The 15,963-nt window shown below is 32.2% G+C and overlaps 3 protein-coding genes and 1 long non-coding RNA gene across 4 annotated transcripts in view; 3 read left to right on the forward strand and 1 right to left on the reverse strand.

The window, feature by feature from the left end:
* Nucleotides 1-5,284, forward strand: part of LOC145745091 (uncharacterized) — a 33,615-nt gene extending 28,331 nt beyond the window's left edge. Inside the window, exons 98-117 of the mRNA XM_082563085.1 lie at nt 32-232; nt 581-673; nt 781-907; nt 996-1,177; nt 1,267-1,471; nt 1,557-1,654; nt 1,953-2,175; nt 2,300-2,332; nt 2,408-2,529; nt 2,611-2,695; nt 2,788-2,948; nt 3,128-3,269; nt 3,452-3,625; nt 3,793-3,849; nt 3,959-4,050; nt 4,139-4,243; nt 4,329-4,476; nt 4,575-4,727; nt 4,843-4,948; nt 5,058-5,284. Of these exons, the coding sequence (XP_082419211.1) occupies nt 32-232; nt 581-673; nt 781-907; nt 996-1,177; nt 1,267-1,471; nt 1,557-1,654; nt 1,953-2,175; nt 2,300-2,332; nt 2,408-2,529; nt 2,611-2,695; nt 2,788-2,948; nt 3,128-3,269; nt 3,452-3,625; nt 3,793-3,849; nt 3,959-4,050; nt 4,139-4,243; nt 4,329-4,476; nt 4,575-4,727; nt 4,843-4,948; nt 5,058-5,094 (2,544 nt within the window). The 3' untranslated portion in view covers nt 5,095-5,284. The remainder of the gene's footprint in view (nt 1-31; nt 233-580; nt 674-780; nt 908-995; nt 1,178-1,266; nt 1,472-1,556; nt 1,655-1,952; nt 2,176-2,299; nt 2,333-2,407; nt 2,530-2,610; nt 2,696-2,787; nt 2,949-3,127; nt 3,270-3,451; nt 3,626-3,792; nt 3,850-3,958; nt 4,051-4,138; nt 4,244-4,328; nt 4,477-4,574; nt 4,728-4,842; nt 4,949-5,057) is intronic.
* Nucleotides 5,285-5,721: 437 nt separating this feature from the next.
* On the forward strand, nt 5,722-13,377 carry LOC145745095 (serine/threonine-protein kinase OSR1-like). Its single transcript, XM_082563090.1, has 12 exons — nt 5,722-5,865; nt 8,396-8,502; nt 8,564-8,672; nt 8,756-8,897; nt 9,072-9,237; nt 9,502-9,606; nt 9,901-10,034; nt 10,297-10,411; nt 10,762-10,938; nt 11,005-11,228; nt 11,344-11,465; nt 12,328-13,377. The coding sequence occupies exons 1-12, from the start codon at nt 5,787-5,789 to the stop codon at nt 12,465-12,467; spliced, it is 1,620 nt and encodes a 539-aa protein (XP_082419216.1). The 5' UTR covers nt 5,722-5,786; the 3' UTR covers nt 12,468-13,377.
* LOC145745096 (solute carrier family 35 member F4-like) lies at nt 13,078-15,523 on the reverse strand. Its single transcript, XM_082563091.1, has 9 exons — nt 15,359-15,523; nt 15,220-15,297; nt 14,892-15,090; nt 14,595-14,814; nt 14,280-14,411; nt 13,809-13,998; nt 13,637-13,726; nt 13,311-13,514; nt 13,078-13,234 (listed from the first exon to the last, which is right to left on the reverse strand). The coding sequence occupies exons 1-9, from the start codon at nt 15,423-15,425 to the stop codon at nt 13,188-13,190; spliced, it is 1,227 nt and encodes a 408-aa protein (XP_082419217.1). The 5' UTR covers nt 15,426-15,523; the 3' UTR covers nt 13,078-13,187.
* Nucleotides 13,559-15,791, forward strand: LOC145745098 (uncharacterized). Its single transcript, XR_014281248.1, has 4 exons — nt 13,559-13,685; nt 13,819-14,021; nt 14,291-14,452; nt 14,622-15,791. It is a non-coding gene; the product is annotated as an uncharacterized LOC145745098 (long non-coding RNA).
* Nucleotides 15,792-15,963: the final 172 nt, after the last annotated feature.

Raw genomic sequence — 15,963 nt, forward strand, 5'->3', positions numbered from 1 at the left:
TGACATTTAATTTTTAACTGTTTTGTTTCAGGTAACCTACAAACAAGGAACACCCTACCAACCCATCCTTGATAAATTATTAAATTCAACCTCGTTGCCATGGAAACTACCTGAGATAGAGGTCATCCCGTCGACATTTAAACTTGGTCTCGAAGTCACACGAGAGTTTGTTGGAGAAATTAATTTTAATTCACCACCAGAGGGCAATGCAACCGATGAAACTGTTCAACAAGTTTGTTAAATTTTTTTTTAACTTTATTTAAAGTGAATGTTATCATTTTTTATTTATCTATTCTCGATGTCGAATGCGCGACCTAAACATAGAGTAACATCAGTTACTTCTATCTAGTCTCAAGTTGCCTGTAGCGGTTTGGAGTATTATATTTGCCTGATGATCGAACTGCTGATTAAGTGCTGACTCAGCAGAAGTTCGTGCTGTTTATAGCGCCTTACTCAAGGACACTACAGCATAAGAGCAGTAGGGATTGAACCCACGACCTCATGTGTGGTGTTCTTACCACTACATTACACTGTGCTGGTACCATTGGATCTTTATATATTATCATTTATTTTTGTTTAGTTCTTGGATGCTCTGAACTCAGATGCAGACTTGAATGTTACAGCAACTTTTGGACATTACGTTCCTTTGGACAACAATACAAGAAAGGCTAAGGTAAAGTCAGATGGTTTGGTTTACTTTTAACTTGGATATCAGATATAAGGATATCCAAGCAGGCTAACTTTGATTTGTGCAAATCTCTCTAACGATCATGTTTTTAGGTTTGGATAACAAGTGAGCCAGGATTGGATCTTACTCCAGATATATTGACCAATCGTGCGCGAGCTCGAATTCCTGACTCATTCTTCGACAAATTTAATGCCCAACAACCAAGTGTGATTGTTATAGGTAGGAGATTTAACTATTTTCCTTGTTTATTTTAATTATTTAAGATCACAAAAGCATTAAAAATAAATATTTACAACAAAATTTTTAGCCCGAGGTCCTGAAGATGTGGTTACAACTGCTTCTCCTGGTACACAGCCAGATGACACCACCCCTGCTCCTCCTCCAACGCCGAGGGTGGCATATGCAGTGTTTCCAAATATTTCTCTCGCTGATGTGCTTGCACTTTATCCTCCAGTCGACGAAGATGTTTTCAACAATTATGAGGACAAGGTGAGAATGTTGCTTCAAACTTTAATTTTTTTTATTTAAATTTGTTTTAAAGCAAGTCACAAAAACAAATGAAAACTTCTTGTTTCTAGATTTTGACTCCATTGTTGGAAGGATTAAATGGAAAACAATGGAATCCAGATGTTCAGTATTTTGAACAACTTCCTGATGGCACAGTCTTGGGGCACGTGGCACTGTCACAACCCAGTGATGACCCCTCTTCAGTTCAAGAAGTTGAAGATGATGTAAATTCTGTTTTAAATAATTCTGGAGTTATCAGCAACTTCACCTTCGAAAGTAAGTGAACTTTTCAACCTAAAAATCCAATCTTAAAATTTTATTAAATATTAACTAACTTAAAATTTAATTTTTTTTATTTCAGAACCAAGAACTTTCGAGATATCTTTAACTTACAACACAACTTCGCTCGATGAAATATTTCCAGTCAATTCCGATGTTTCAGATCAAGTTAAAGCAGTGGTAAGATTATATTTAAAATAAAACATAACTGTAGGTCCGTGTAATCTAACTTGTGTAAGTGGGTTCAATTCCTATAAAACAGCAAGTATACTTGCTGAACCAAAAAACAATAAGAAAGTTGATTATTTAGCAATTACAATCAATAATATCCCAAACTGTTAAAGGCAACTCGGGACTGGGTCTGGGTAACTGATGTTTACTCTATGCTAAGGTTGTGCATTCGACCTTCCCACATCAAAGATAATTAAATTTAAAAAAATCAATTCCTAAGTTAAAGTTCAGTTTTGAATATTTTTAGGTTCTTGACATTCTTCCTATTGTGAGCAACATTAAATTAACTGAAATCAGTCCAACTACCTCGGACAGTCAAATTCGATTCAACTTCACCTTCGAGGTTCCCCCAAACCCAAGTTTCCTTGCCTCAGGATTGAACCAAGCTGCACAAACAACTCTTCCCCTTGTTAACACCAACTTAACTAATCCTGCATTGATTCTCACAGAAGGAGGCTTGCATGTCAAAGGTTTAAATTAAAATGTTTATGACATTTATTTTGTGGATATTTTGTGTGTTTTAGTTTTATTTATGTTCATTTCAGTTATGTTTCTATTATTTTGTACAAATTTTTAACATTTGGTTGTTTTTAGTGCCTGGTCCATTCTTACCAGAAGATATTAGATGTAAGTTAAATTTGTTTTATTTTGTTTGTTTATTAAACTTTTGAATAAATATAAAAATGTTGACATTTGTTTTAGATGGAAGAGAATACATCGGTTGGTTTGATATCCATAACGTTACATTTACCGACGTTGTTGAAATGTGGTTGAACAAAAGTTCAAATGCTTCAAAATGGAATTTAATGAAGTTTGAAAAATTGGTTAGTTTTTTTTTTAACTTTAATTTTGTATTTGTTGGTATAACAATTTAGTGCTTTTTAAAAACTCAATTTTATCTTTAGATGGACTATCTGCCCTTAAATTTAACTTTGGACTATTTTGAACCACTCTCGGTTTCAGAAATTCGATTTCATTTCCATGTTAATGGTAAGGATTTATATTTTGTGTTTAGTTTTGTTTATAAGAAACAATAAACTTTGTTATTTTTACTGTTTAAACTAATATTGTCAACTTTGTAGTTTCACTCACAACCACGAGTCGAGCTGTCTACAACTTAATTGATTTGAGTGCTCAACTCACTAACACAACTCTCTTTAACTTGAGTATCGGGGATGAGCGAAGGTTTGCTGGACAAATATTGGTGACCAACAACATCACTGATAACCAAACATTGAACCAGGTAGATTGGTGTCTAACTTTAATTTAAAAATGGGCATAAAGGGATAACTTTGTAATGTTGGCTGTTATCTTAAACTTAACTTAAAAGTAAATTCTGTTTTTAAGTATTTAAATTATTAACCAAAAGTAAAACTGATTTTTTTGTACTTTTATTTTTAACCAAAATAAATAAACTTTCAGCTGCAAGCCATGTTTGGAAACTTGGCCGAGTTGAAACTTTTCAAGGAAGAGGACAAACCAAATTTTGAAGACTGGAGCAAGGAGATCGAGATGTTGACATCCTTGTTCGTGAATGAACCTAAGGATCAGGAGGAAGGTTCAGGTAAATTTGTTATTTGAAATTGAAATATTAATCGGTGAAATTTATTAATATCACATTTTACATTCTCTAAGTTTGTTTATGTAGTTTTGTTTAAATAAATTTAATATTAACATTTTATATGTTTATAAACATATTTTTCCCCAAACCTGTTACTTAAATCACCTAATGTTTAACTTTAACAGCGTCAGTCAACCGCACAAAAAGGGAGGATAAAGAAAGGATGTTCCAGTTTGAGATATTTGGTCTTCCCAACCAACAAGTAATGCCAAATGTCTTGTACGATATTCTCTACAACAAACTTGATGAAGGGGGCCCCATTGCTGCAACATTTGATATTGACAGTCTCAGAGTTTATGGTTTGTTAATTTCTTAATAATGTCACATAAAATAGGTTATAAACCTGCTAAGTTATTAATTTATAAACTTGTAAATTCTACCTAATGCCTTAGTATAGCATTTAAAAAGTAGCATCTTAGTGAAATTTTATATTATAATTTTTTAATGATTCAAATTTAATTTTCAGTGACCCCCCCTCTCTTCCTTTCATCAACCTCAACCCAAGCACCAATCTACCAAAGTTGTAAGTTTTAAAATATATATTTGATAACCATGACCGAACTTAAGTTAAATAATTTAATATTTGGTAAATCTTTTATATGTTCCTAATTTAACACTTTGTTTTTAAACAGATATCATTCCAGCTGTTGTGTACGTGGACTTGGACAATCGAACAGTCTTCAGTGACGGAAAAGATAACATCACAAACGAAGTTTTGAATGCTGTAAGTTTATAACAAAGCATTGTAACTTGTACCTGATAAAAATAAGGCTGACTTTACAAAAACTATTAACTACTTTCTTTGTTCCTAGATTAAGGATGCATTTTCTCGCTACAACCGAACTTTCCGACTTTCTGATGCAATTTCTGAGCTTTACCAAGACCCAGACGATGTTTTCAAGAGAAATATTTTAAAGGTATAAATCTACATTAATGTCACTTACTTATTTATGTATATGTGGCTAGAAGTGCTCGTTTATACAATATATTCAAATATTACAGGTTCAGTTCAACATGTCAACTAACAACGACCCATCTCCAACCTTTGAAAGCACAGTTCAAGCTGAAGTGAGGACCGTGTTTGAAGAATTTCCAAAGATTTTAAGAGTTAGTTCAGGGGAGATTATTCCAGACAAAACCTTTATTGGAAGTAAGTTGTGGGTTTTCGAAATAAGAATCTGTAGGAGATATTTAAATTTGGCGAAATTTTGTGATAGAAACACTTTTCTTAAAACCCAATTATTTTAGAATACAATCCTTGTCTTGATGCATTCCTTCCCGATTGTTCCATCAACGCAATTTGTTTGGGTAACACAACGACGAACACTTTCACTTGTGAGTGTTTGCCTGGATATGAGGACACCAATCCTGCTCTACCTGGAAGAAGATGTATTCCACCCCGTTAGTTCTTCATGGATATTTATAAATATTACTTTGATACTTTCTGTAGGCTATTTTTTAGTGAATAAAATTTTATAAGTAATTTTTGGTTTTAATTAAATGTTTTTTAATTTAGTTGCTGAAGCGAGCACTACTCTTGTTCTAATCCTTATTATTTTGGCCTCATTGATGTTGGTTGTTATCTTGGTCTTGGTCTTCATGGTTTATAAGAAAGTGACTGGGTAGGTTCTTGTGATACAAAGTACAGAAATCTCCAACTAAATTGCGTGTAAATTTTAATTACTTTTAGTAAGTTGATTAAGTTGTAAACCTTTTTGTTTTGTGTTTTAGGCAAGGGACTTACAGCTTCAAATCACCAGGAGTTTAAACATAAAAAACTTTAAAAATTAGAACATCTTAAACACTTTAATGTAGTTTTGAAATATTTAATCAAATTTTGTGAATAATTTTAAATAAATTTACAATACACTTAGTATAACAGTGGTTTTCTTTATGTTTTTTTAAAGTCTTTATACTTTGAACTGAAAAGTTATTTTAGTAAATATGTCTAGACCGAAATAAAATAAATTGGAAACACTGTCCTCCGCATTATCAGCAAATTTAATTTTCCGCTTACTCAGTGGAATTTTGTTACTCGAATATTTTGAGGTTAACAGCGGTTGTGTAAGATTTTAAGTCAGCAAAATTACAAATTATCTAAACTTTAGACTTTGCCAGAGCAACAAAAGTTAATATAGATTAACATAAATTAATACAACAAAAGTTTTAGAACTGCAGTGCTGTCAAAATATTTATATCGATTCAGTTTCACACGTTACGTATGTTGTCAATCAATCGGTTAAGAGTTTAGTTCAGGGAGGAAGTTTAAAAATCTTGGGTTAGTGATTTTAATGTATTTATTGAAAGGTACTGATAGTAATAAATATATGATACATCTGTTATCTCGATATTTTAACTAGCTGACTTATTGCTTTATAAACTTGCAGACCTTTTTTGTATAAAAGTATTTTGAATACAATCTGACAATTGACAATAGTTAAAGTTGTTTGTGGTTTTTAAATGGCTCAAGTTGTTGCACAATCTGGTGATGTGGCGTGGCCGGTCAATAAAGATGATTACGACCTTCAGGAAGTTATTGGTTTGTAACAATTTGTGTTTTAATAAAAGATTAAATTATTGGGTTTGTTAACTGATTATTGGGGGTAACCAGACACTTCGGCCCCCGGACACTTCGACCAAGACACTTCGGCCAAAATTGTTTTTTCAAAATAGCGGGGATTTTGCATTTTAATTACCGCGAGAAATTTTATTTTCGCGTAGTTTTATACAGTTTTTTAGACAGTATTTGAAACAAAATAAGCAGTAAATTAATATTTTTTTTTAATAATAATGTGCAAGAACATGTTATCTTTCTTTTGGCGTGTCAATTTTTTAATTTTACAAACTAAAACCTATAAAAAACTAATTTTGAAAGAGCGCACTTTTAGGTGACGGAGGACAATCCATAATGATATCTCGTATTTTGTCAAATAGTGCCGCCTTTCCAAACAATATTTGAAGAAAATAGAGCGTTAATTTTTCATTTTTTACACTAAGGATTATGCATAAATATGTTATCTTTCTTTTCCCGTGTCAATTTTTTAATTTTACAAACTAAAACCTATAAAAAACTAATTTTAAAAGCGCGCGCTTTTAGGTGACACAAGACGATGCATTATGATATCACGTATTTTGCGAAATAAGGGCCGTCTTTCTAAACGATATTTGAAGAAAATTGATCATTAATTAATCATTTTTTATACTGAGGAATGTGCATAAATATGTTATTAGTTATTGTCCGTGATAATGTATATAAATTTATAAACTAAAACACAAAGAATGAAACGTTTAAAGAGTTGCCAGAAGATTTGTCCTGCAAAAAAACGGCGGGGAGTCGACGATGAAATTCCCGTGTATATAGTCAGCGCAAGACCATATTTTACTGATATTCAAAATAAAATTTTGCATAAAGTACAGTATATATAAAAGTTTTTATTAGTTGTTACCTTAATGACATATGTTAGTTTTTAAAATATTATTTTTTTTTAATTTTTGTTTTTTTTACCAAATTTTATTTAAAATATCGGTAAAATATGTTCTTACGTTAAAGGTATGCGCGGGCTTAACGCTGCAGGCTCCTCGCAGTTTAATGAAAAATTTCGCAGGCCGAAAGCGATTAGTCGTAAAATTTTGAAGGCCAAAAGCACCCGTCTTTAATTCGTTTTAAAAAAAGGTTTTTGAAACAAAAATTAAAAAAAAAAAATAATATTCTAAAAACTAACATATGTCATTAAGGTAACAACTAATAAAAACTTTTATATATACTGTACTTTATGCAAAATTTTATTTTGAATATCGGTAAAATATGGTCTTGCGCTGAATATATACACGGGAATTTCATCGCCGACTCCCCGCCGTTTTTTTTTCGGGACAAATCTTCTGGCAACTCTATAAACATTTTATTCTTTGTGTTTTAGTATATAAATTTATATACATTAACACGAGCAATAACTAATAACATATTTATGCACATTCCTTATTGTAAAAAATGATTAATTCATGATCTATTTTCTTCAAAGATCGTTTAGAAAGATGGCCCCCATTTCGCAAAATACGTGATATCATAATGCATCGTCTTGTGTCACCTAAAAGCGCGCGCTTTCAAAATTAGTTTTTTATAGGTTTTAGTTTGTAAAATTAAAAAATTGACACGGTAAAAGAAAGATAACATATTTATGCATAATACTCAATGGAAAAAATAAAAAATTAACGCTCTATTTTCTTCAAATATTGTTTGGAAAGGCGGCACTATTTGGCAAAATACGAGATAACATTATGCATTGTCCTCCGTCACCTAAAAGCGCGCGCTTTCAAAATTAGTTTTTTATAGATTTTAGTTTGTAAAATTAAAAAATTGACACGCCAAAAGAAAGATAACATGTTCTTGCACATTATTATTAAAAAAAAATATTAATTTACTGCTTATTTTGTTTCAAATACTGTCTAAAAAACTGTATATAACTACGCGAAAATAAAATTTCTCGCGGTAATTAAAATGCAAAATCCCCGCTGTTTTAAAAAAAAAATTTTGGCCGAAGTGTCTTGGCCGAAGTGTCCGGGGGCCGAAGTGTCTGGCATTCATTATTGGGTATCTGTAAAGTATACTGGACTGCAGGGTTCGCATAAATTAAATTATGAATTTAGGGAATAAATTGCATAAAATAAAAGCATCCCATTAATTAGGCTTTAATCCTTAGCAATTCATTCAATCTATAAGATCCAAAAGAACCATTCGATATTGTATATTTAAGTTTTGCTAATTATTACTCATCCAGTCTGGAAAGTAGAGCAGTTCTGATGAGATCTCGGTGTGCAAATGTAAAAATGATGTGGCCGTGCATGCCTGCATGCCAAAGTTTTTAGTTAATACGTACACACATGCGTTTGATAATTTATACAAATTTTTTAGACACCAATCCTGCAAAGCACTAATTTTAGGCGCGCATTTTTTTAAACGAAAAAATCTTGTACAGGCACACTGCCCTGCTTTTCTGAAATGTTGTTTGAATCATCATAATTTTTAAATGTGAAGCAACAAAATTTAAAAATTAAGTTTATTTATTGTTAAGGTCATGGAGCCACTGCAGTTGTGCAAGCAGCTTTCTGCAAGCCAAGGAGAGAAATGTGCGCCATAAAAAGAATCTCGCTAGAATCAACAAATCAAGATGAATTATTGGTTCGTAACTTTGTTAATTTACAGCAAACTGATTAAACTAACCAATGTTCTTTTATAATAGAAAGAGGTTCAAGCTATGAGTCAATGCAATCATCCAAATGTCGTTCATTTTTACAAAGCTTTTGTCGTTAAAACTGAAGTCTGGCTTATCATGAAATTGCTGGGCAGAGGTTTGTAAAACTTAAAGTTTTTGTTGCCCAAATTAATTTTTATTTTTAGTGGGAATTGTTAAAAGTTAAAACTTTTTTTATAGGGTCAGTGTTGGATATTATAAAGTACAGACTTGCCACTAACCAACATAAAAGTGGAGTTCTCGAAGAAACTGTCATAGCAACAATAATGAGAGAGGTTGCCAAGGGTTTGGATTACTTGCACAGAAGTGGACAAATCCACAGGTTGACAGTTTAAGTTTTTGATTCCTAATTTAAATATAAGCATTTTTATAGCGCTTATATATAGTTCAATTAAAACTTATGAGACATAGCATAACTGTAACCAGTGTTGGTTAAGTAATATGTAAATTTTATTTTCAAAATATTTAAACATTTTAATAATTATTTCTTTATTAGAGATGTGAAAGCTGGAAATATTTTATTGGGGGATGATGGGACCGTGATGTTGGCTGACCTTGGGGTGAGTTCGTTCATTGCCCTTGGCAACATGATGTCACGGGATAAAACTCGTCACACTTTTGTTGGGACTCCGTGCTGGATGGCCCCAGAAGTTATGGAACAAGTTAGTTTTGAGTTTTTGTCGCTTTTAATTTTTTATTTTCTCCTTTTAACGTTTTAATTATAAGACAAAATTTTAGTTAACTACCAATGAACCATGATATTAAAAAGTTGTTTGTCAGACAATTTATTCAAGTAGGGGGGAAGATATTACCTTTAAAAAAAGTCTAATAAATATTTACTGTCTAAGATTTAACATATTTATGATTGCAGTTACATCACGGAAATGTTTAATTTACTCTTAAACTTACTATGTTAAATGTTCTAGGCAGCAAACGGTTACGACATCAAAGCCGATATTTGGAGTTTTGGGATCACTGCGATTGAGCTCGCTACAGGGAAAGCCCCTTATCATCAATTCCCTGCAATGAAAGTAATTTTAAACTTTTATTTAATTTGACTTTGTGTACTCTAAGTTATAATTTTTGGTTATTCTGAGGTGAAATGAACAGTTTTGATTTAAAACTAAAGTTAGTTGTATATAACTAGTAGATGCCTTATGTGGTATATTTTAATTGTCATAAAATAGTTGTAACTTTTAACTAATATTTGCCCTTAATAAACAGCATTTCTTAATTTAAGGCCTATAAATTAAACTACAAACATTTATATTTATATCGTTTACTGAAGTCCATTGTATGTTTATGTAAATTATTGTTTTGTTAAGGTCCTTCTTTTAACTTTGCAAAACGAACCTCCTGGGTTGGACACTGGAATTAATGACAAGAATATGACCAAGAAATACACGAAACAATTCAGGAAAATGATTGAAAGTTGCTTGCAGAGAGATCCTGAAAAAAGGTGAAATGGTTAAATATAATTTTCATTTAAAAAGTATTTTAAGTTGTTTGGTTACATATGTTGCAAAGAAAATCAATACATTACAATTATTATCAACTTTAATTGGCAAACATGGGCTCGTTAGTGTAATTATATATACTTTAAAACAACTGATAAAGCTAGTTTGATTAGTGGCTTATTGCAGAAAAAAAACCTTAAGTAGATTTGTGATTTTGATTTATTTTTAACCTTAAATTGATTTAAATATTTTTAAAACTTTCAGACCAACAGCCGCCCAACTTTTAAAAGATCCATTTTTTAAGAAAGGGAAAGGAAAGGAATATTTGGTCGATAATTTACTCTCAACTGCTCCTACTTTAAAGGATAGGGCTAAGAAGGTAAAACTAAAATTTAAATATCGTGTTTAATGTAATTAACACCGGGCGTGGTATTTTAGTAAGAACAGTTGCTACACCACCATGACGCCCTGGGTTCAATTCCTAGTGCTATTATGCAGTAGCACCCTTGAGAAAGGCATTATAAACAGGATGAGAGGTATAATTATCGGGCATTAAAATCAATAATATCCCAAACTGCCACAGACAACTCGAGACTGGGGTGGAGTAACTGATGTTACTCTATATTTAGGCCGTGAAGTTGACTTTCCACATTGAGGATAAAGATATTTACTTTAAAGGTTTTAAAAATAATAAAGATAAAAAATATTTTAAACAAACTTTTCTTGAAGCCAAGACGTGTTCCAGGGTCGAGCGGTCGACTTCACAAGAACGCAGACGGTTGGGAATGGAGCGACGATGAATATGAAGCTCCATCAAGTGGTAGTGGTGCTCCTTTTTCGAATATTACTCCCCCTAGTGGCAAGGGTCCCGGTGATGACCTGGAAGGGGAAGGCATTAGCATACAAGTAAATATTGAGGATAAATTTTGTTTTTTCAAAAAGTAAAAAATATTTTTTTTTTGTAATTTTTAGGTTCCTGATCTTTCAATTGATGTTCAAAAAGGGGAAACCCCTTCTGGAGACACCCCAGTTAGCCCATCGTCGCCCACTCACCCCAGTTTTTATGAACCCCCCAAACCACCCTCCAGAAACAACTCTGTGAAGGAGGGAAAACCCCTTAAAAAAGTCCCCTCAAAAAAGGAGAGGAAAGTTCCATCTCCGACACCCGGAACTCTCAACTTTGTGTTAAGATTAAGGTAAACACTTTTAAGGTAAATACTTTAAAAGTAAACACTTTGGGTAAGCATTTCAAAGGTAAATACCATGGGTAAGCATTTTCAACAAAATTAATCAAGATATTAATATTTTTAGAAATCCCCAGCAAGAACTCCATGATATTAAGTTTGACTTCAAAGCTGGACAGGATACCCCAGATGGGATCTCACAGGAGATGGTCAGTGCTGGGTTGGTCAACGGGAGAGACAAAGTTATTGGTAAGTTCAGTTGTTTATATACAACACTTGGTAGATGGCAGGGTACGAACAAACGTTTAAAAATCAATTTTCCAAGTCATGATCTTTGTTTTTTTTTTATAACACTCGACACCATGTGATGCATATTAAAATTACACTATATTCATGCTTACTGAAGTTTAACTTAATTTCGCAACCACTTAACGAACTGCTAGAGTAAAATTTACGCAAGATCGTAGAAAGTCATTGTTGTTAAATGCCTTATAGTAACCTTCATTTACGCAGGGACATGTTGATGTGATTAAATTAGTACAAAAACGGTTTAAAATTAGCTTTGTCAAAAATACATATATAAATATACACGGGTGTTTTATTATCACTCAAATCGTTTTTGGTTAATTTGCTATTTTTAATATATTTGTGAAAAAGATTTACTTTGAACAGCGACCCTGTTATTTTGTTCCCTGCATGGTATTGTGCACGGGGATACAGAATTCATTTGACAAAATGTTGTAGGTTTATTTTGTTAAACGTCAAGGTTTTTGGTTTGATTCCCTGTGCTGGGATGTTAACTCATCCTGACCTTGAGTAAGTACAGTTAACCTTGTAGTTGAACATTTAAAAGTACAATCAAGGTCATTTGGTCCACTAGTTAATAGCGCCCCCTATAGTTAACTTTAATTGTTGTCAAAGGGCCACAACTTTCAACTAATATTTACCTGTGATAATTTACCCACAAACAGCAGTTTTATTTATTTTGTGGGGTATAATTTGGACGTATATACATTGTCCTTTAGGCTTTGTTATATGTGTGATCTTATAATGCCTCATGTTAAGATTTTTAAATGTAAACTTTGTCAACTCTGTAATTATTCTTCCACAGTTGCTGCGAATTTGTCCAAGTTGGTGAGCGGAGATGGACCACCAACGGTGACCTTTGCTCTCCATAACGACCCCGCTGATGCCCCTGCTGACGAGAAAACATTGCAGGGTTTCGCCCAGCTAACAATTTCTGACAAGTAAATTTATAAAAAGGTTTGCTTGAACATATTTAAGTAAATGTTGCTATTAGCATCCATACTGGTGTATATTTAACCTTGAATAACCTTGGTCAAGTAATGTGCAAATACAAGGTCAGTTATTGAAATACAAGGTCAGTTATTGAACCATAAACATCATAAAACATTTATATTGTGAATGACTTTAAATTATTATTCAATAGTTTGTGCTTAAATTGTTCTCTTAAATATTTACTTTTATTAACTTATTTTATGAGTTTTCTGCTTTAAATTTATTTGTTCCATCCATGTTGTTAGGCAATTATTTACAACCGATATTAATTCTGCAGACAGTTGCAATTTTAACAAAATTTTAATTTTGTATTTACCTAATTTTAACAAAATAATCAAATATTGCAACAATCGCTGCTTCATGTTGTTATTGTGATTTAATGATGTCATGTGTTATGATGTCATAGTGGGGTGGCAATCATAAAAATTTTAAGTTTTAAATGTTCGCTGTTTGTATTAATCAAAAATATTAAATTTTTTGCCTTAAAATATGTTTTGAATTAAAAGCTTACAACTAAGATTTATTTAAACTAAACTTTCAAGAAAAAATATTTTGTGGACAGTTTTATTGGAACTTTTAAACATTATTCAAGCATAAAGTACAATTTGCACAGCATAAAATTAAAACTTCTGTGGGCGACAATAATTTAACATTTTTGCAGGGTTTCCAAATTTATATTTCAGCAGTGATTCCCTTTTTTAATTCTCCAGAAGAGTAAGCTGCAAAAATGGTAAAATTATTTTATTTTAAATTTTCAAAAATAAGTTTAAAATTTTACTAAAATTATTTTTTTACCGATGGCTTGCTGATCTTCCTTCTCATTTTTTTCCTCCTCCTGGTTTCCATAACAACGAGGTGAAGTGATGCAGGTGAAAGGTCGATGCAGGGGGAGGTTCCAAGGGTCGGGGCACATCATTAGGGAGAAGCCCACGACCACTAGGAGCGCTGCAACGAGTCGGAGAGTGCTGAACATGTCGCCTCGAATCAACATATCAACGGCTGCAAAGCAAGTCTTAGTTTATTATATTCCGTATTTAACTTCAAAATTTATTGTTATGTGATGGACTTAACATTAATTAATATGTTTAGGTAAACACCAAGTGGTTAAACCTAGTACGAACCTGCATTAATTGGAATGCCCAACATCATTGCCACTGAGATGAACAGAGGGTAAGTGAAAGCGACTCCGAAGTTGACCAGAAAGTTGAAAACTTAAAATAAAAATGTTTGATTAGAATTTGGTAACTATAGGACTATAGCTTAAATAAACAAAGCAATAATTAAATATTTTACCCAATCCTAGAGCAGCAGAACCGCACAGGTACGACCATGGGATGCTTGCTGCTGTGATTTGCTCCAATCCAGTAAAGTAGAGAATAAGGAAACCAACCCACATAATCATTCCATTTGTGGTGCCAAGTAACGATAAAAATAAGGAGACTTGACCAAGTGAAGCGTTGCCAACAACTTTCTTAAACACAACCTGGTTGGGGGATTAATTGTAATGTGAGTGTGTGAGGATGTAATTATAATGAATTGTGATACTCAGTATTCAGTTTGTGTTTGTATAAGTTATATGCATTGTCATCCTTACACTGCATTGTAAATATTTGAAAATATTAAATAAATAATGAACAGCAAATATTTAAACTAGTTCTTTATAAAGTGAAAGCACATTCATCTTACAAAATACCTTTTTTATTATAGTTTTTTTTGCTTTAAAATATTTTAACAGTTTGTTTGACTTTTATTAAAATAATAAACCTTGTACACAGCCGATCCAATGGCGGACACAAGAGCGAGGATAACTCCGATGGCGATATTTGATCCGCCTCCGAACCCATCCGCATAACCGAACAACACAACCCCCGATATACAGATCAGTGAAGCTATGGCCTGGAAATATTTATTGTTGGTGTTATAATGGATGCTAAAAGGTAACTTTTTATTGTCACTAGCAAAGTTTATTTATTGTTTTAAGTATCGTTTATTTTTTCAGTATTAGTTGTTCTAAAAATTGAAGGTAATAAAACTTTAATGTTGTGTGCACAACACTTTTATTAGTTTTAATAAACTCACTCTGATTAAATAAACTTTTTCATTTAGCAACAGCAAGGAGAGAATGTAACAAAATGCGACATTTGAGGCCATGATTGCCGATGCATCTGTTGCCGCGATGTACTTAAGTGCGAATATGTAAACATAATTCACTGCTATCCATAAAATATTAAATGGGAAAACTATTAAAAAAACTTGACGAATTTTCAACTTTTCTTGGCCAAAAATAAATAAGGAATCTCTGCAAAAAAAGAAATAAATTAACATTCTAAAATCATAAAATTTTAATCAATATTTTTCTTAAATTTTTAATCGTACCTGATGGCTTCTTGACGATCTTCCTTCTCCTTGGTAACGAGGATAAAAAGAGCGTAACCAGGGAAACACAAGGTCATCCAACATGTACTAAACCATGTCACAAAATAGGGGGAATCAAAATCCTTCGAAGTTACGGCACTTTGGGCAAATTGTTGAGCCCCGACCCAGGACACGGCAAGAAATAAAACGATCAGCAAACCTGGGGTTTGTGTGAAAATAAAATGTTTAATAAAACCTGAAGTTGAAGGTTTTTCAGACTTACAGCTATGGATTTAATTTCAAAAACTGCCAAGGGTTTTAAATTAAAAACAAGGTTTAAAAAAGTTACCAATAAAAGTTTTTTTTTGGGTTTCTGAACACCCGCAACATCTTCTTCTTTCTGGTTCGTTCTCGACCAAACGATCTTCTTAACATAAAATTTTAAAACATTATTTGGGACAAAAGTTTGAGTAAAATCTTAAACTCACCGATTTGTTCAGTTTTAAACGAGGTCCCAAGCCTTTCTGTTCTTTCACTTTCTCGAATATCGTCCATTTTGTTAAAAAATATTAAAATTTACTTAGTACGTTTGGTTCTAAACATCAAATTCTTTTAAAAATGTTTTATTCTTCACTTTCTATGCGCAGTCCTATTCACAAATCGTCTAACTTGAAATGAATGAGAAAATTTTACTACAAACGTCGAAGTCGATTAATTTAAGGTGGTTCCCCTGCAAAACAAAGCTCGCAAACGTTTTACGACTTTTTGTTTACGATGTTGGTTCAACTTTATTATTTTTATTAACTTTGATTTTTTTAATACCAATCTTAATATTTTAAAATATTTATTTCACTGTATATAAATTTAAAAATGTTTTTTTTATTTGTTTTGTTGCATTACGTTTGTTAACTTGTGTTTATATTTGCCTTCTCTGCCCATGATATCAAAGTCCAATACAAAAATTTGAACTCATAATCTTTGAAAATGACGAAATATCGAAGTAAATAAAATTTAAGTTAAAGGTAACTAAGTTTCAAGCCAGCATGAAAAGGGTTTTAACTTCTTTTTGCTTGATAAAAGTCAAATCTGCAAG

The sequence above is a fragment of the Corella eumyota genome, chromosome 3, assembly GCF_963082875.1.
Source record: "Corella eumyota chromosome 3, kaCorEumy4.1, whole genome shotgun sequence".
Lineage (NCBI taxonomy): Eukaryota > Metazoa > Chordata > Ascidiacea > Phlebobranchia > Corellidae > Corella > Corella eumyota.